Source organism: Somniosus microcephalus, chromosome 10 (assembly GCF_052327205.1).
Source record: "Somniosus microcephalus isolate GS21.2 chromosome 10, FLI_Smic_1.0, whole genome shotgun sequence".
In the NCBI taxonomy this organism is placed as follows: Eukaryota; Metazoa; Chordata; class Chondrichthyes; order Squaliformes; family Somniosidae; genus Somniosus; species Somniosus microcephalus.
The window spans coordinates 10,271,110-10,289,639 of record NC_140996.1 but is presented as its reverse complement, the minus strand read 5'-3'; the positions used below and the strand labels follow the sequence as shown (position 1 = coordinate 10,289,639).

General features: G+C 48.4%; 1 protein-coding gene across 8 annotated transcripts in view; it reads right to left on the bottom strand.

Moving 5' to 3' along the window:
- LOC147111436 (dedicator of cytokinesis protein 9-like) overlaps positions 1-18,530 on the bottom strand; it is a 499,826-nt gene that overhangs the window by 131,682 nt on the left and 349,614 nt on the right. For all 8 annotated transcript variants that reach the window (XM_085998427.1, XM_085998430.1, XM_085998428.1 and 5 more), the window contains exons 29-30: positions 15,333-15,416; positions 14,854-14,965 (exon numbers count right to left, since the gene is read on the bottom strand). In XM_085998427.1, coding sequence (XP_085854553.1) covers positions 14,854-14,965; positions 15,333-15,416 — 196 coding nt within the window. The remainder of the gene's footprint in view (positions 1-14,853; positions 14,966-15,332; positions 15,417-18,530) is intronic.

The following is an 18,530-nucleotide window of genomic DNA, read 5'->3' as shown; positions in this document are numbered from 1 at the left end:
AGAAGTTGATTTGCGTTCAAAATCATGAGGGGTTTCGATCGAGTAAATAAGGAGACACTGTTTCCAGCGGCAGGAGGGTCGGTAACCAGAGGACAACAGAGTGAAGGGAATTGGCAAAAGAACCAGAGGGGAGATGAGGAGAATGTTTTTACGCAGCGAGTTGTTGTGATCTGGAACGCGCTGCCTGAAAGGGCGGTGGAAGCAGATTCAATAGTAACTTTCAAAAGGGAATTGGATAAATACTTAGGGCTGTGGGGAAAGAGCAGGGGGGAGTGGGACTAATTGGAGAGCTCTTTGATTGAAACATATAAGATCCTGAGGAGTCTGGACAGGGTGGATGTGGAGAGGATGTTTCCTCTTGTGGAAGAATCTAGAACTAGGGGTCACTGTTTAAAAATAAGGGGTCGCCCATTTAAGACAGAGATGAGGAGATTTTTTTCTCACAGAGGGTCGTGAGTCTTTGGAACTCTCTTCCTCAGAGGGCGGTGGAAGCAGAGTCTTTGAATATTTTTAAGGCAGAGGTAGATAGATTCTTGGTAAGCAAGGGGGTGAAAGGTTATCGGGGGTAGGCGGGAATGTGGAGTAATCAGATCAGCCATGATCTTATTGAGTGACGGAGCAGGCTCGAGGGGCCGAGTGGCCGACTCCTGCTCCTAATTCGTATGTTCAAAGAGCCGGCACAGGCACGATGGGCTGAATGGCCTCCTGCTGCGCTGTGCGATTCTATGTATCAAGATGCACGGTGCAGCAAATTGGCACATGCATGTTTACCAAAAAAAATACAACAAAGGAGGCAATAAGCCTGCAGAAATTAATTTCAGTTGTAGCCGGGGTTGAGGCAAGCGGGGCATAACCTTGTGGGCAGCAACTTCTAGTCGCCGTTGACACCTTTCTCCCTGCTGTTAGCCACTTAGTTCAGCAGCATGAATGAGGCAGAAGGGAGCAACTGCGAAACTCTCAGAGCCACCTCCTTTAGTGTCTCTGCAACATAAACAAGTATCCGCCACCCCCCCACCCCCGCCCCCCCAAGTACTAGGAAGGTAGAGAAGGATAGAAGCGCATTCTGCAGTAGACCAGAACCGAGGAAGCGCAATCTTACTCCGCAACTCGCAATTCCTATTTCCCACCGCGCATTTTTATTCCCCGCTGCACGTACGCTCACCAACAGCTTTACAAACATTCCCCTCGCTGTCGTGTGGGTGGAAGATCGTTCACCCGAGTTCCAACAATCTGGAGTTGTGCAAGAAACCAGTTCCATTAATCCACCAGTGGAACCGGTTGTTACAAAGGCACCTCTCTCAACACTGGGAAGCAATTCACTTGTCAAAAATTTAAATAAAAAAATAAAAAATAGGCTTCTTTCATCCCGACCTTTCAAAGAAACCTAGCGTCTCTCAATGAACAACCAGCACCTGCCAAAATACTGGGCAATGCACTTCAACCACAGGTAGAAATAGGGCCGGGCAGTAATACAGAGGATCATCAATCAGGTACAAAATATAGTTTGCACCAGTGTGAGGGAAAGAAGAATTTTAATGCTGTTGGAATCTAGTAATCTGTTTAGTGCAATATTAGAAATGCGACAATTGATATAGCCCCATTGGCACACGTCAGGACTTGTACTCCAAACCCTGTTTTGCCTTCAAGAGTAAGGAAGTCTTGCTACAATTGTACAGGGCTTTGGTGAGACCACACCTGGAGTACTGAGCACCGTTCTGGTCTCCTTATCTGAGAAGCGATATACTTGCCTTGGAGGCGGTGCAACGAAGGTTCACTAGATTGGTTCCTGGGATGAGAGGGCTGTCCTATGAGGAGAGATTGTGTAGACTGGAAAATAACAACAGAAAATGCTGGAAAAACTCAGCAGGTCAGGCAACATCCGTGGAGAGAAATTAGAGTCGACGTTTCGGGTCGAAACCCTTTTTCAAAACTGAGAAGGAAATAAAATAGATCGAAGGCAGGGCTGCGATAGAACAAAAGAAGTAAAGAGGTATTCAAAACCAGACGAGATGGTAATAGGACAGTGGAGACAATTACTGTCCTATTACCATCTCGTCTGGTTTTGAATACCTCTTTACTTCTATTGTTCTATCGCAGCCCTGCCTTCGATCTATTTTCTTTTCTTTCCAGTTTTGAAAAAGGGTTTCGACCCGAAACGTTGACTCTAATTTCTCTCCACGGATGTTGCCTGGCCTGCTGAGTTTTTCCAGCATTTTCTGTTGTTATTTCGGATTTCCAGCATCTGTAGTATTTTGCTATTGAGTAGACTGGGCCTGTACTCTCTGGAATTTAGAAGAATGAGAGGAGATCTCATTGAAGCAGACAAGATTCTGAGGGGGATTGACAGGGTAGATGCTGAGAGGTTGTTTCCCCCCTGGCTGGAGAGTCGAGAACTAGGGGTCACAGTCTCAGGATAAGGGGTCGGCCATTTAGGACTGAGATGAGGAGGAATTTCTTCACTCAGAGGGTTGTGAATCTTTGGAATTCTCTGCCCCAGAGGGCTGTGGAGGCTCAGTCGTCTAGACTAAGATCGATAGATTTTTGGACTCTCGGGGAATCAAGGGATATGGGCAGCGGGCAGGAAAGTGGAGTTGAGGTCGATGATCAGCCGTGATCTTACTGAATGGCGGAGCAGGCTCAAGGGGCCGAATGGCCGACTCCCGCTCCTAATGTTCTTATGCATTTAGAGATAACTGCAAGAAGGAGAAATTCATCTAAGGTAAAAGCTATATATTCAGAATTAGAAGTCCATAATCGAATTATTAAAATATACTCGTGCACACAGTAACTAGTATATCAAATGGGCCTGATCAACAGGAAAAATAGTGAACTGTAGACATGAGGTGAGGAAGGTTCGGTTTGAAGAACTTCCTGCATTTCTGCAGCGCTGTGGGAAGATGTCTCATTGAGCATTCGGAGGAGGGGGAAAGAGGAAAGTAAAGAGTGGGGGGTGGAGGAGCAAAGAACAGAAAGCAGAGTTCAAGAGAAGAGTCTTGCAGCATTTTTTAAAAGCAAAGAAAAAGACTTGCATTTCTATAGCGCCTTTCACATCCTCAGGATATCCCAAAGCGCTTTACAGCCAATGAAATACTTTTTTTTGGAGTGTAGTCACTGTTGTAATGTAGGAAACGCGGCAGCCAATTTGCGCACAGCAAGCTCCCACAAACAGCAATGTGAAAAGCGACCAGATAATCTGTTTTGTTTTAGTGATGTTGATTGAGGGATAAATATTGGCCCCCAGGACATGAGCAAAGAAAGTGGACAGCTCCATTAATGTGCGATGCTTGCTGGCTAAACATAGCTTCAAATGTGAAAATAAAGTCAAGTGCTTTAGTCCTGCGAAACTCAATGATTGAGTTTAGTTTGAACTAAACAAAATCGGGTGTTGCTGAGAAAAAGGGCGAACATTTTCGTCGGGTTTCAAAACAATTTTTTTTTAACGTGATGTTAGTTGAGGGATATAAAATTGTCCAGGACACCGGGGGAAGAACTGGCCTTGCTCTTCTTTGAAATAGTGGCATGGGATCTTTTATGTAAACCTGAGGGGGGGGTAGACGGGGCCAGGGTTTAACGTCGCAATGTGGGAGGAGTTCAGTCGCAAAGTGGCTGAATGTGCAGCTATCAATGGTGGAAACATAGAAGATAGGAGCAGGAGTAGGCCATTCGGCCCCTCAAGCCTGTTCCGCCATTTAATGAGATCATGGCTGATCATCCAAATTCTGTACCCTGTCCCTGCTTTCTTCCCCATATCCCTTGATCCCTTTATCCTTAAGAAATATATCTAACTCCTTCTTGAATATATTTAATATATTGGCTTCCACTACCTTGTGTGGTAGAGAATTCCACAGGTTCACCACTCTCTGGGTGAAGAAATTCCTCCTCATCTCTGTCCTAAATGGCTTACCCCTTATCCTTAGACTGTGACCCCTGGTTCTGGACTCCCCCGCCATCGGGAACATCCTTCCTGCATCTAGTCTGTCCAGTCCTGTTAGCAGAGGCAACAAGGACAGGGCCGGGGGTCGGCGGTGGGGGGGAAGAAACGAGAGAGGACGGACCCCTGAAGCACAAGAGGAGAAGTGCATTCAGAGTAGAACCAACTGACACAACGTAGGGCCTGCAGCGACAGGTTCATGCCGCGGAAATCGTTTTTTAATCCTTTAGTCAGCTTAAACACCTCAATTATATTACCCTATAATCTTTTATACTCAAGGGAGTGCTGGCATCGACTGTGCAACCTGTCCTCATATCTTAAATTATAATGCAGCTTCTGCATAAGTGGCCATCAGAGCGGTCCTGTTGTCATCTGCACGGCCACAGATAACACTGGCAAGCTCAGGGGAGGCATTCCCAGACACCAAGAAAACTGAATTAAAAATTACCACCGTTCAAATACAACAACAACAACTTGCATTGATGCAGCGCCTTTAACGTAGTAAAATGCCCCAAGGAGCGATTATCAAACAAAATTTGACACCGAGTCACATAAGGGGACATTAGGACAGATGGCCAAAAGCTTGGTCAAAGAGGTCGGTTTTAAGGAGGAGAGATAGAGGGGCGGAGGTGTTTAGGGAGGGAATTCCAGAGCTTAGGGCCTCGGCCGCTGAAGGCGCGATGCAAGAGGACACGAGCTAAAATCAGAAAGCGATGAGCAAGAAGGAAAAATCGGACAGAAGCTTCACGCCACAGAAAGCCAGTCCAGTGAACTGTACAAGTGTGTTCAAGAAGCAAACTGGCTGAGTTTCTGGCGAAAGAGATCGAGGGATATGGCAAGAAGGAAGAGAGGTCAACTGATCAAAAAGGGGCCTTTTTGCTGTAACAAAAAAAATAAATCTTACGTTCTCATCTCCAAGGGTTCTTTGTCCACGAGGTTGAACAGTGAGGAGGATAGTGAAAGACTTCAAGAAGACATAGGCAGGCTGGTGACACATGGCAGATGAAATTTAACGCAGAAAAGTGCGAAGTGATACATTTTGGTAGCAAGAACGAGCAGAGGCAATATAAACTAAAGGGTACAATCCTAAAGGGGGTGCATGAACAGAGAGACCTGGGGGTATATGTGCACAAATCGTTGAAGGTGGCAGGGCAGGTTGAGAAAGTGGTTAAAAAAGCATACGGGATCCTGGGCTTCATAAATAGAGGTATAGAGTACAAAAACAAGGAAGTTATGAAGAACCTTTATAAAACACTGGTTCGGCCTCAACTGGAGTATTGTGTCCAATTCTGGGCACCGCACTTTAGGAAGGATGTGAAGGCCTTCGAGAGGATGCAGAAAAGATTTACGAGAATGGTTCCAGGGATGAGGGACTTCAGTTACGTGGATAGACTGGAGAAGCTAGGGTTGTTCTCCTTAGAGCAGAGAAGGTTGAGAGGAGATTTGATTGAGGTGTTCAAAATCATGAGGGGTCTGGACAGAGTAGATAGAGAGAAACTGTTCCCATTGGCGGAAGGGTCGAGAACCAGAGGACACAGATTTAAGGTGATTGGCAGAAGAACCAAAGGCGACGCGAGGAAAACCTTTTTTAGGCAGCGAGTGGTCAGGATCTGGAATGCACTGCCTGAAAGGGCGGTGGAGGCAGATTCAATGGTGGCTTTCAAAAGGGAGTTGGATAAGTACCTGAAGGAAAAAAATTCACAGGGCTATGGGGAAAGGGCGGGGGAGTGGGACTATCTGAAGTGTTCTTGCAGAGAGCCGGCACGGGCTCGACGGGCCGAATGGCCTCCTTCTGTGCTGTAACCATTCGATGATTCAATGAGAAACACTTGCAGAGGAGCGAGCTTTCCACGTGAGTGGAGATGAAGCTGGTGTGCGAACTAAATCTATTGACGTACACACCGTTGTACTTCTCAACGCCAGACCACAGGCAACTCAAACACATGCAGAAAGAAAAGACTTGCACTCTTCAAAAAATAAATGCAATACATTTTTAAGGCACATCAAATCACTCTGTAGTTATAAGCACTGCAAAACCATGTCAAATAGAACCCCAAAAGAGTGCACACAACTACAACAAGCTCAGGAGGAATGTCTAGATTACATGACAAAGGAATTGTAAATAATGTGAAGCAGCCAAACAGCCATGCGGGAGAATCAGTCCGCGTAGCCATGAGCACGTCGGGCACAGTAGGGTGTGGATGAAGACACGGCTGATCCCAGTACTGTTTCAATATACCATTCCCACATTGACGTGTTTAATGATGATTCAACCGCACCATCATGTATAAATCCTTTCAGTGCTGAATGTCCTTGGCAGATTTCAAAGTAAGGACATCTTCGGCCATTTAACCTCTGCAAAAATGGCGTTGTGTAAGCTTTGCACTGCTCAATCATTTTTTTTTTTTTTTTAAGTGGGCAGTCTGGTTCAGGATTCAAGTATAAAGTGCAGAGGTCGTCAGGCATTTTGCAGCATTCTACTTGGTTACGGTACTGGAGCACTGGATGTCTGCCACTAAAGGCCGCTTCAACTCGCTTCCCCAGCTTTGGAGATTTTTAAAAATATTCATTCACGGGATGTGGGCGTCGCTGGCAAGGCCGGCATTTATTTCCCATCCCTAATTGCCCTCGAGAAGGCGGTGGCTTGCTCAGCCATTTCAGAGGGCAGTTAAGAGTCAACCGCATTGCTGTGGGTCTGTAGTCACATATCGGCCAGACCGGGTAAGGGCAGTAGATTTCCTTCCCTAAAAGAACATTAGTGAACCAGCTGGGTTTTTACGCAAATCTGGTAGTTTCATGGTCACCATTACTGATAAAAACATAAGAACATAAGAAATAGGAGCAGGAGTCGGCCATTCGGCCCCTCGAGCCTGCTCCGCCATTTAATGAGATCATGGTTGATCTGATCTTGGGCTCGGCTCCATTTCCTGCCCGCTCCCCATAACCCTTCACTCCCTTATTGTTCAAAAATCTGTCTATCTCCACCTTAAATATATTCAGTGACCCAGCCTCCGCAGCTCCCTGGGGCAGAGAATTCCACAGATTTACGACCCTCTGAGAGAAGAAATTCCTCCTCATCTCAGTTTTAAATGGGGCGACCCCTTATTCTGAAACTATGCCCCCTAGTTCTAGATTAGATTCCCCCACGAGGGGAAACATCCTCTCTGCATCTAAAATATGATACGAGCTTTTTATTCCAGATTTATTTAATTAACTGAATTTTAAATTCCCCAGTAGCCATGGTGGGATTTAAACTCACGTCTCTGGATCATTAGTCCAGGATTACTAGTCCAGTGACATAACTACTAGTACTGCCGTCCCCTCAACTCCAAGTTTTCACTCTATCCACCCCCTGCCCCTGTTAATGACTGGACGAGAGCTAGCAGAAGAAATCCTGAGCAGAAAATGAAAGCAACATATTGAGTATGCATCAACTGATTTGACTTGAACGAAAAACATCGAGATTTCCTCAGGAAACCTGCGTGTAAGAGAATAACTCGGCTACTTTGAGAGGGAGGGGGCCGGGGAGGGAAGTGTCCTTTAATGGTGCAAAGGCTTTAATTTTTCTCGTAGTGAAGATTTGGATATGGAGCCCGTGTGCTTGGTCACTGACCAGGAGTCCAAATATATGTGGATCTCAGGTTAAAGTTTCAGGTGGACCTCTTGTTGCCAGGATTGGCCTGGAGTCTCCAGGAATTGAAGATTAATCTCCAAGACACGCTGCCGCCAGCAAACACCCGGGAGAAAAACCAGAGGGGCAATAAAATAATACGTATTTTCTTTAAAACTTTTGTTTAATAGTTATAAAAATCTTGGAGAATGGGGAAAGAAAAGACTGTCTGACCGACGGTCAAGAACAATCCAATCGAGCAATGAAGAGTCCATTGGCTTCCCAATTGGCCGTAGGAAGGCGGGCCGCCGCGACGATGGACACGTTGGGCCACCAACTGCGAGAGCACGAGGGTGGGGCGGCTGGAGGTCATGTGATGAAACCTCCAAGCAGTGTCGGCGACCCTAGGTGGGTCGAGAGCTTCCGACCTTCCAGGGATAATGAAGAGACGGTTCGCTTCCCAATTGGCTGTGGGAAAGTCCAATGCGAAGTTGAGGAGTCATTTTAAAAACTTGCCCCCCACTGGATTCGGCTGAATTGCCACACAATTGAAGACAAAGCAGAATACAAATGGACAAGGGAACAGTAGCACAGCAGTTATGTTACTGGACTGGTGAATCCAGGAGGCCTGGACTAATGATCCACGAAACATGAGTTCAAATCCCACCACGGCAGCTGGGGAATTTAAATTCAGTTAATTAAATAAATCTAGAATAATTATTAGTATCAGTAATGGTGACTATTGGATTGTTGTATAAACCCATCTGGTTCCTTTAGAGAAGGAAATCTATTGTCCTTACCTGGTCTGGCCTATTTGTGACTCCAGACTCACAGCAATGTGGTTGACTCTTAACTGCCCTCTGAAATGTTCTAACAAGCCACTCAGTTGTAACAAACCAACTACGAAACACAATAATAAGGTGGCTCACCACCACCTTCTCAAGGGCAATTAGGGGATGAGCAATAAATGTCAGCGACGCCCACGTCCCAGGAACAATTTTTTTTTAAAAGCTCCTCGTGGCACAGGGACTGAAACATTGACGCCACTGGCCCAGGCACAGCAAACTCGAGGCTTGGACCTCAGATCTTAAGGGAGGTTTCTTTCCCGGCTCCTCAAAATAATTGGAGAAATATACTGAACCAGTTCCCAATTTACAATATTCTTTAAATTAAGAAGGAATTGTGCTGAAACTGTTTTCAGTACTCAAAAGGTTATACACACAGGGTAAACAAAACACACATCAAACGCAAATAATTGTACTTACTACAATGAGATCGAATGAGTGATCAGTTCATTCACCGAACTGCCAGGAAGCCTCTTTCACCTCATCCCCTCCCACATCCCACCGTTAGGTGTAGTTTTCCATTAGAAATCCCAGGAGAACCATGTTATCAAATCAAATAAAGATCCTTTTATCAAACATTGTTTAGCCTTCCCGCAATGTTCCAGCTCAAAAATTACTAGTGGTGTGGCAGAACCACTGAATGACTCTGGCTAACTGTACATAATTCTCTTTAACGATGTTCTAACACCAGCCTAAACCTGTACCATTGTGTTAGGCATTACTGTGCTTTGTATATAGAGTTTGCATGTACGGGGCGTGGCCTCTTTAAGAGCGCGAGAAAACGCGGGCAAACGCGATGACGTCATGTCGCAAACCACGGGGCTGCCCAGGCAGTCCTCGTGGCATCTCCTTTGAGTAAAGACCTGTTTGATTGTTCTCTTGTGTCAATCTCCATTATTCGTAGGAATTCGTTAATTCCTACATTGGTGACCCCGTTTTTGTGAACGTTTTCACATAAGAAGAGCACAGCATGGAAGCAAACGCCGTTTCGCTAAAGCTACCGCAGTTCTGGGAGCAGCAAGCGCCCTCGTGGTTTATTCAGGTCGAGGCCCAGTTCGCCCTGAGGAACATCGATGCGGATCAGACCAAGTACCTTTATGTGGTCTCCGCACTCGACAGCTCTACCGCCTCTCGGATCGTCAGCCTCCTCGAAAACCCCCCAACGGAGCGCAAGTATGAAACCCTCAAAGCGCGGTTACTGCAGGTTTTTGGGCTCACAAAATCGGAGCGCGCCTGTCGATTACTCGCTATGCCCGGGCTCGGGGACTCCAAGCCTTCAGAGTTGATGAGCCAGGTGCTCACACTCCTGGGCTCAGAACGGGAATGTTTCCTATTCCGCGAGATTTTCCTCAGCCAACTGCCTGAACAGGTACAAGCTGCCCTGGCCAGATCTGAAATTTAAGACTGCGCAACACTCGCTGCGGAGGCTGACAAAATTTCCGCTGTAACTCGGCAGTACTGCGCCGCCACGAGGCACCCATCCGCCGCAGACGCCGCCCCAGCTCGTCAGCCTGCTGGGCTGTGTTTCTACCACGTGCAGTTCGGCGCGAAGGCGAAGCGTTGCCGCCCTCCCTGCAGTTTTCCCCCAAAAAACACACAACTGACACTGCGACCACCGAGGGACGGGTCTAACGGGCACCCCGCGGCCGCGATGGCGGTCGGCAACGCGGGAAAATTGCTGTTCATCACTGATACTCTCTCCGGTCGTCGTTTTCTGTGCGACACCGGGGCGCAGTGCAGCATTTTACCCGCGTCCGCCCTCGATGTGCAGACGGGGAATCACGGCCCCACCCTTGAAGCGGCTAATGGCGGAACAATTCGGACTTTCGTCAGACGGTGAGTGGAGGTGTGCCTCGGGGGGGCAACGTTTTCACTGGGAGTTTGTTACGGCCAGAGTTTCCCAGCCCCTCCTCGGCGCGGATTTCCTGTGCACCAACAGCCTCCTGGTCGACGCTAGGAACCGGCGGCTGATCATCGCAGCAACTTTTAATTCTCTTCCGTGTTACCGCAGTAACACGACGTCACGCACCGTCTCCTGTGCGTTCCCGACTCCTGATGAGTTCGCTCGCCTGCTCGGCAAATTCCCTGACCTGACAAGACCCACGTTCTCCTCCACAGCCACGAAACATGGTGCGGAACACCACATCACCACCAACGGCCCCCCGGTCTATGCGCGGGCCCGGCGCCTGGAACCTGGCAAGCTGGCGGTCGCAAAGGCGGAGTTCGCGACCATGGAACAGTTAGGGATTATTCGCCGGTCGAGTAGTCCCTGGTCTTCACCCCTCCATATTGTCCCGAAGCCTGGCGGCGGATGGCGGCCATCGACGACTCAACGATGCCACCACTCCTGATCGGTACCCGATCCCCCACATTCAGGATTTCTCTGCCCACTTGGCAGGGAACACCGTGTTCTCAAAAGTCGATCTCGTCCGGGGCTACCACCAGGTCCCAGTTCATCCACAAGACGTCCAGAAGACCGCAGTCATCACCCCATTCGGCCTCTTCGAGTTTTCACGAATGCCGTTTGGGTTAAAGAACGCCGCCCAGGCTTTCCAACGCCTGATGGACTCCGTGCTGCGGGACCTCAAGTTCCTCTTCGTCTACCTGGATGATATTCTAATTGCCAGTCCTACTAAGGAAGAACATGCCTGTCACCTACGCACCCTTTTTCGACGCCTCACCAACACGGCCTGATTATCAACCCGGCCAAGTGTCAGTTTGACCTGCACCAAATTGACTTCCTGGGGCATCGCATCACCTCAGAGCGAGCGGTTCCTTTACCTTCGAAAGTAGAGGTGGTGACATCCTTTCCACGCTCGCAGAACGTAAAGGCCCTGCAGGAATTCCTAAGCATGGTAAACTTTTACCACCGTTTCGTGCCTAAGGCGGCACTACTCATGCAGCCCCTGTACGAGGCCCACAAGGGCAAGACTGGCAAGAACCCAGTAGACTGGACGGATGACATGGCCCGAGCGTTCACCGACACCAAAAGCGCCTTAGCCAACGCGACTATGCTGGCGCACCCGCTGCCAGGAGCCACCATCGCCCTCACCACCGACGCGTTGGACTACGCAGTCGGTGCTGTGCAACAGCAGTGGGTGAACGGGACGTGGCAACCGTTGGCATTCTTCAGCCGTCAACTACGGCAGAACAAGAGAGCATGCAGCACGTTCGACCGGGAGTTGCTCGCCCTTTTTCTGGCCATCCGCCATTTTCGGTTCCTACGAGAAGGACGTCCTTTCACCGCCTTTGTGGACCATAAGCCGCTAACCTTTGCAATGGCCAAGACCGCCGAACCGTGGTCAGCCCAACAGCAGCGTCAACTGACCTACATATCCGAATTCACCACGGATATACAGCACGTGGCCGGTAAGGACAACCTGGTGGCTGACTGCCTCTCCCGCGCGATCATCAATATGGTTCATTTGGGCATCGACTACGCCCTCATGGCAGCGGACCAAGCCTCAGACCCAGAAGTCCAAGTTTACAGAACGGCCATCACTGGCCTCCAGTTGGCCGACGTCAAGTTCCATTCGGCAGGTACCACGCTGTTGTGTGACGTCTCCGTACAGGATACTCGCCCTGTCGTGCCGGTCGTCTGGTGCCGCAAAGTGTTCGACGCCATACATGGGTTGTCACGCCCAGGAACGAAGGCCTCTCAGAAACTGATGTCAGCAAAATTTGTATGGCATGGCATGCATAAAGATGTCCGCGACTGGGCCAATACCTGTGTGGTCTGCCAAAAGGCCAAGGTACAACGCCACATCAAAGCTCCGTTGGCCACCTTCACAGTTCTGGAGCGATGTTTTGACCATGTCAACGTGGACCTGGTAGGACCACTCCCACCCTCCCATGGTTTTTCACACATCCTGACCATAGTTGACCGCACCACCTGATGGCCGGAGGCGGTCCCCGTCATCCACTACTTCGGCGGACGTGGCCAGGGCGTTCATTTCCTCCTGGATCGCCCGTTTCAGAGTGCCTGCAGATATTTCGTCAGACAGGGGAGCGCAGTTTTCCTCCGAACTCTGGAATGCAGTGGCCCAAGGACTCGGTGTCCAATTACACCGCACCACAGCCTACCACTCACAGGCGAATGGCCTCTGCGAACGCTTCCACCGGTCAATGAAAGCCGCCCTGAGGGCCAGCCTCCAGGACGCTGGAAGGGCAGACAAGCTACCGTGGGTCCTGTTGGGCCTTCGCACGGCCCCCAAAGAAGACCTTCACTCTTCATCAGCGGAGCTTGTGTATGGTCAGCCGCTGCGAGTCCCAGGGGACTTCCTACCAACATCGACGGAGCCATGGTCCGCGTCTGCCCAGCTTGCTAGTCACCAAGAGGCGGCCAGATGTTTCGCACTGGTGCCCACTTCGCACCACGGGCTGCAGAGGTCACACGTTCCCACGGAGCTTCACAAGGCTGAATACGTTTTTATTCGCCATGACGCACATAGGGATCCGCTCAAGGCCGCGTGTTGGAAGCAGGGGACAAAACCTTCACGGTAGATGTCGGTGGTAAACCGGACCACATTTCAGTCGACCGCTTAAAGCCAGCACATTTAGACCTCGACCGCCCCGTCGAGACAGCACAAACGCTGAGACGGGGTCGGCCACCCATCGTCGTTACGGCAGACCGAGTGCGACCGCCCGCCAGACGCCCAGCAGCCTCCGCCTCGAGAGTACAGGAGTCGTTCTGACAGGCTCGTCAGACCCCCTCACCGTTTGACTTTGTCCGTTAAAGCGAATTCTGGGGGGGCGCATGTGGCAGAACCACCGAATGACTCTGGCTAACTGTACATAATTCTCTTCAACGATGTTCTAACACCAGCCTAAACCTGTACCATTGGGTTAGGCATTACTGTGTTTTGTATATAGAGTTTACATGTACGGGGCGTGGCCCCTTTAAGAGCGCGGGAAAATGCGGGCAAACTCGATGACGTCACGTCGCAAATCACGAGGCTGCCCAGGCAGTCCTCGTGGCATCTCCGTTGAGTAAAGACCTGTTTAGTTGTTCTCTTGTGTTGATCTCCGTTATTCGTAGGAATTCGTTAATTCCTACAGTGGCAGATTAAAAATACACAGTTACCATTTTTACATCGGATATACGGCACAGAAACAGGCCATTCGGCCCAACCAGTCCATACCGGCGTTTATGCTCCACCCGAGCCTCCTCCCGTCTTTCCTCATCTAAATCTATCAGCATAACCCTCTATTCCCTTCTCCCTCATATGCTTGTCCAGCCTCCCCTTAAATGTATCGATACTATTCGCTTCAACCACTCCCTGTGGTAGCGAGTTCCACATTCTCACCACTCTCTGGGTAAAGAAGTTTCTTCTGAATTCTCTATTGGATTTCTTGGTGACTATCTTATATTGATGGCCTCTAGTTTTACTCTTCCCCACAAGTGGAAACATTCTCTCTGTATCCACTCTATCAAAACCTTTCATAATTTTAAAGACCTCTATTAGGTCACCCCTCAGCCTTCTGTTTTCAAGAGAAAAGAGACCCAGCCTGTTCATCCTTTCCTGATAGGTATACCCTCGCATTTCTGGTATCATCCTTGTAAATCTTCTCTGCACCCTCTCCAGTGCCTCTATATCCTTTTTATAATATGGCGACCAGAACTGTACGCAGTACTCCAAGTGTGGTCTAACCAAGGTTCGATACAGGTTTAGCATAACTTCACTACTTTTCAATTCAATCAATAAACCCTAGTGCTTGGTTTGCTTTTTTTATGGCCTTGCTAACCTGTGGTGCAACATTGAGTGATTTGTGTATTTGTACTCCGAGATCCCTTTGCTCCTTTACCCCATTTAGATTCTTATTTCCCAAGTAAATTGAGAATAAAAATAATTATCATACTACGCTTCTTTAATAAAAAATTGAATACATGAACGACTGCGAGAAGGCAAACACTCAACGAAAGGATACTGGGCGAATGCCCGCTCGGAACTGCCAACATTCTGGGACCACACCAAAAAAAATCACCATCAATTCGGATACAGATTTGCTGAACTGTGAACTAATGTTTCACCCAACAGGTCAGCGATTACGGCTGCAATTTAGAATTAAAGTGGTACTTAAAAGTTTTGACATTTTACCGTCTCAATGTCGGGTGAAATAAAATTGCGCAAGATACTGACAAAACCCAAACCCATTTACACGGGAGACTCGAGAGTGTAAAGTGCTTCCTGGCGGAATGTAGCGTCTCTGTAATAAGCAAGCACAATATCCCATACCTACCTACAGGAGCAGTACACGACTCCACAGTTGGCGAAAGAAATGCTAATTAATAAAACAAAAAGACACAAAGTGGAGAAAAACCACAAAAAGAATGAAGCAATCGTTAGCAATCGGCACTTTTTTTTTTTAATTAAAAAAAAGTCAACTAAAAATTAAATTAAAAATCAAAACTCTACACAAGTCTTGTAACCGACCAGCAACTCACACAGCGACGTGAATTAAATTACCTTGGTATCTCTGAACTCTGCCCTTTCCAAACGGCATGGGTAAGTTCAGGGGAATGAAGTGCTCGTGGTTGCATATAACCCGCAGAAATTCAAACTTCAGCTCAAAGAGCGTCTGAAAGAAAACGTTTCAGTTGGAGGAGACAGCAGTGAGATTTGTTGCTTTCTGAAGCATTTCACGGACATGCTTTAACCAGTCTGCGATAAAACTGTACTAAATTAATTTCTACATAATTATGCGAACAGAAGTAAAGCTATTTTTTCAAAATTCGTACCTCATTCCAGCTGCGAAGCGTAAACTCTTCCAAGGTGCTGAACACAATCCCCAATAATACAATTATTTTACAATTACATGCAGCACACACATATAAATGCCACCCCACAGGTCACAGGTCACAGGTCGCAATCAACCCTGCAGAAAGTTCAAGAACTATTTATTGTAAAAATGAGCCAAGAAAAATAGCAGATAAAACAAGATCTACCTTTGGATTGCCGGGACTGAACCACTTTTTGTAATTGTTAATTTGTTTGAAAACAAATCCTCTGTCCATCAGTGAGAAACATCTCTGTAATTAAATTATTAAAAAAAGTCAGTTGGAAATGTGTTATGACTGATTTGCCTCTTCCCCACGCCACCCCCCCCCCCCGACCCCGCTCCCCATGCCTCCCTTAACTCGTCTTCCAAGGGTCATCAAGATGCATGGCATCGGCGTGACACATCCAGTACAACAACAACAACTCGTATTTACATAGCGCCTTTAACGTAGTAAAACATCCCAAGGCGCTTCACAGGAATATTTTAAGACAAAAAAAATTGACACCGAGCCACATAAAGATAAATTAGGGCAGGTGACCAAAAGCTTGGTCAAAGAGGTAGGTTTTAATGAGCGTCTTAAAGGAGGAAAGAGAGGTAGCGAGGCGGAGAGGTTTAGGGAGGGAATTCCAGAGCTTAGGGCCCAGGCAACAGAAGGCACGGCCGCCAATGGTTGAGCGATTATAATCAGGGATGCTCAAGAGGGCAGAATTAGAGGAGCGCAGATATCTCGGGGGTGGGGGTTGTGGGGCTGAAGGAGATTACAGAGATAGGGAGGGGGGCAGGCCATGGAGGGATTTGAAAACAAGGATGAGAATTTTGAAATCGAGGCGCTGCTTAACCGGGAGCCAATGTAGGTCAGCGAGCACTGGGGGTGATGGGCGAAAGGGACTTGGTGCGAGTTAGGACACGGGCAGCCGAGTTTTGGATGACCTCAAGTTTACGTAGGGTGGAATGTGGGAGGCCAGCCAGGAGTGCGTTGGAATAGTCAAGTCTAGAGGTAACAAAGGCATGGATGAGGGTTTCAGCAGCGGATGATCTGAGGCAAGGGCGGAGACAGGCGATGTTACGGAGGTGGAAATAGGCGGTCTTAGTTATGCTGCGGATGTGGTCGGAAGCTCAGTCAGATAGTGGGCACACGCCCAACCAGATGGTCAGACGTTAGTTCCAGCGATGCCATCTTTCCTCCTTATGTCCCCTTCTCCACTCAAATCCTTTCCCCATTAGCTAATCGCTGAAGAGAAGGCCGTTGCTGATCGTTCACCCACCAACAATTGAGAACACTGGCCTGGCAGCTGCCGCAGCCCAGTCCCTATTCAACAACACGGGGATCGGGCGGGAAGGTGGAGTTGAGGCAGAAGGTCAGCCATGACCTTGATGAATGGAGGAGCAGGCTCGAAGGGCCGAATGGCCGACTCCTGCTCCCAGTTCTTATGTTCTAACATGGAAAACCTTACATGGGACAGGAAAACCAATGAATAGGAGAAAATGTCCAATTCATTGGCGCAGTATATCAGTTGAAAAACCACTCAGGAACAGGCCAAAAATATTTGCATTTTCCTACCTTTGTGAGGCTCTGAAGTCTAGAAGTTTTACTGGTTTTTTTAATTCAAGAAGGGTTTTGAGCAAAAATTCTATTTTTTTCCCACAACTCCTAAAAATATCTGCTTGCATTGAATTGGAACTTCCCGCTTCCTTAATATTCCAGGGAAGGCAGGAAGAGGAGGAGACCGTTCAGCCCCTCGAGCCTGTTCCGCCAGTCAGCCCCTCGAGCCTATTCCGCCAGTCAGCCCCTCGAGCCTATTCCGCCAGTCAGCCCCTCGAGCCTATTCCGCCAGTCAGCCCCTCGAGCCTATTCCGCCAGTCAGTCCCTCGAGCCTATTCCGCCATTCTGCCCCTCGAGCCTGTTCCGCCGTTCAATGAGATCATGGGCCGATCTGTGACCTGACTCCATCCACCCGCCTTGGTTCCATATCCTTTTATACCCTTGGCTAACAGCAATCTATCGCTCTCAGATTTACAATTATTAATTGAGCTAGCACCTACCAACGGCTTAATTAACTCAGATCGCAAGATGAGGGGTGCGGGTCAAAGCTCAAGTGCAATGTGTTCAGCATCAAAGTCCCCATCCCCCAGTTTTCTCCAATCCTTTCCTTCAGGGCGGCAGCAACCTAGGCGACCCAAAAGGTCCGAGAGGCAGGACTGTGAGCTTCAGCAAGCCACGCGGCCAAGAGGATTTCACACTTGACCTTTGGCCGCAGTCTCGGCCCCAAACCCTGGAATGTTCTGGCTGAAACTCTCTCCGCTCCTTCACAAGTGCCCTTAAAACCCAAACGCTTGTCTAGAATCGTAGAATAGTGCCGCACAGAAGGCGGCCATTCGGCCCATCGAGTCTGCGCCGGCTCTTTCGAAAAGCAATTTTTTTCTCCTTCAAGTATTTATCCAATTCCCTTTTGAAGTCGACTATTGACTCTGTATGCACCACCAATGTTCCACATATTTTCTTGGCGCTGTGCAGCACCTTTAAAGGGCTGCATGGGCCATTCCAAAGACCCCGCATGCGCCGCTTTTGCATTGGCAAGCCGGCTGCGTGGGTTCCCTGGAGCGCAGCGCAGCCGTGCATCTTAAAGGCAACATTGTTCACCACCCTTTCAGGCAGCGCATTTCAAATCCGAGCCACTCGTTGCGTAAAAATGTTTTACCTCCTGTCGCCTCTGGTTCTTTTGCCAATCACCTTAAATCTGTGTCCTCTGGTTATCGTCCCTTCAGCCATTGGAAACACTTCCTCTTTATTTACTCTAACTAAATCCATCATGATTTTAAACACCTCTATCAAATCTCCTCTTAGCCTTCTCTGCTCGAAGGAGAACATGTCTTCAGTACTTTAGTTACTAACCTTCCCTTTCTCCCAACACGACTTGATGGCCAGTTTTTTTTTTTTTACAGCTATGACGTTTTATGATGCTAAAGGTGCTGCCGATGTGGAAACAGTTGCTGTGTTACAGCTCAATAATGAACCAGTCGCAGTGCCGTGATGACCCTTATCTGAGGAAGGATGTTCTTGCCATGGAGGGAGTGCAGCAAAGATTCACCAGACTGATACCTGGGATGGCAGGAATGACGTATGAGGAGAGATTGGGTCGATTGGGCTTATACTCGCTGGAGTTTAGAAGAATGAGAGGGGATCTCACTGAAACTTATAAAATTCTAACAAGACTAGACAGACTAGATGCAGGAAGGATGTTCCCGATGGCGGGGGAGTCCAGAACCAGGGGTCACAGTCTAAAGTTAAGGGCTAAGCCATTTAGGACTGAGATGAGGAGGAATTTCTTCACCCAGAGAGTGGTGAACCTGTGGAATTCTCTAC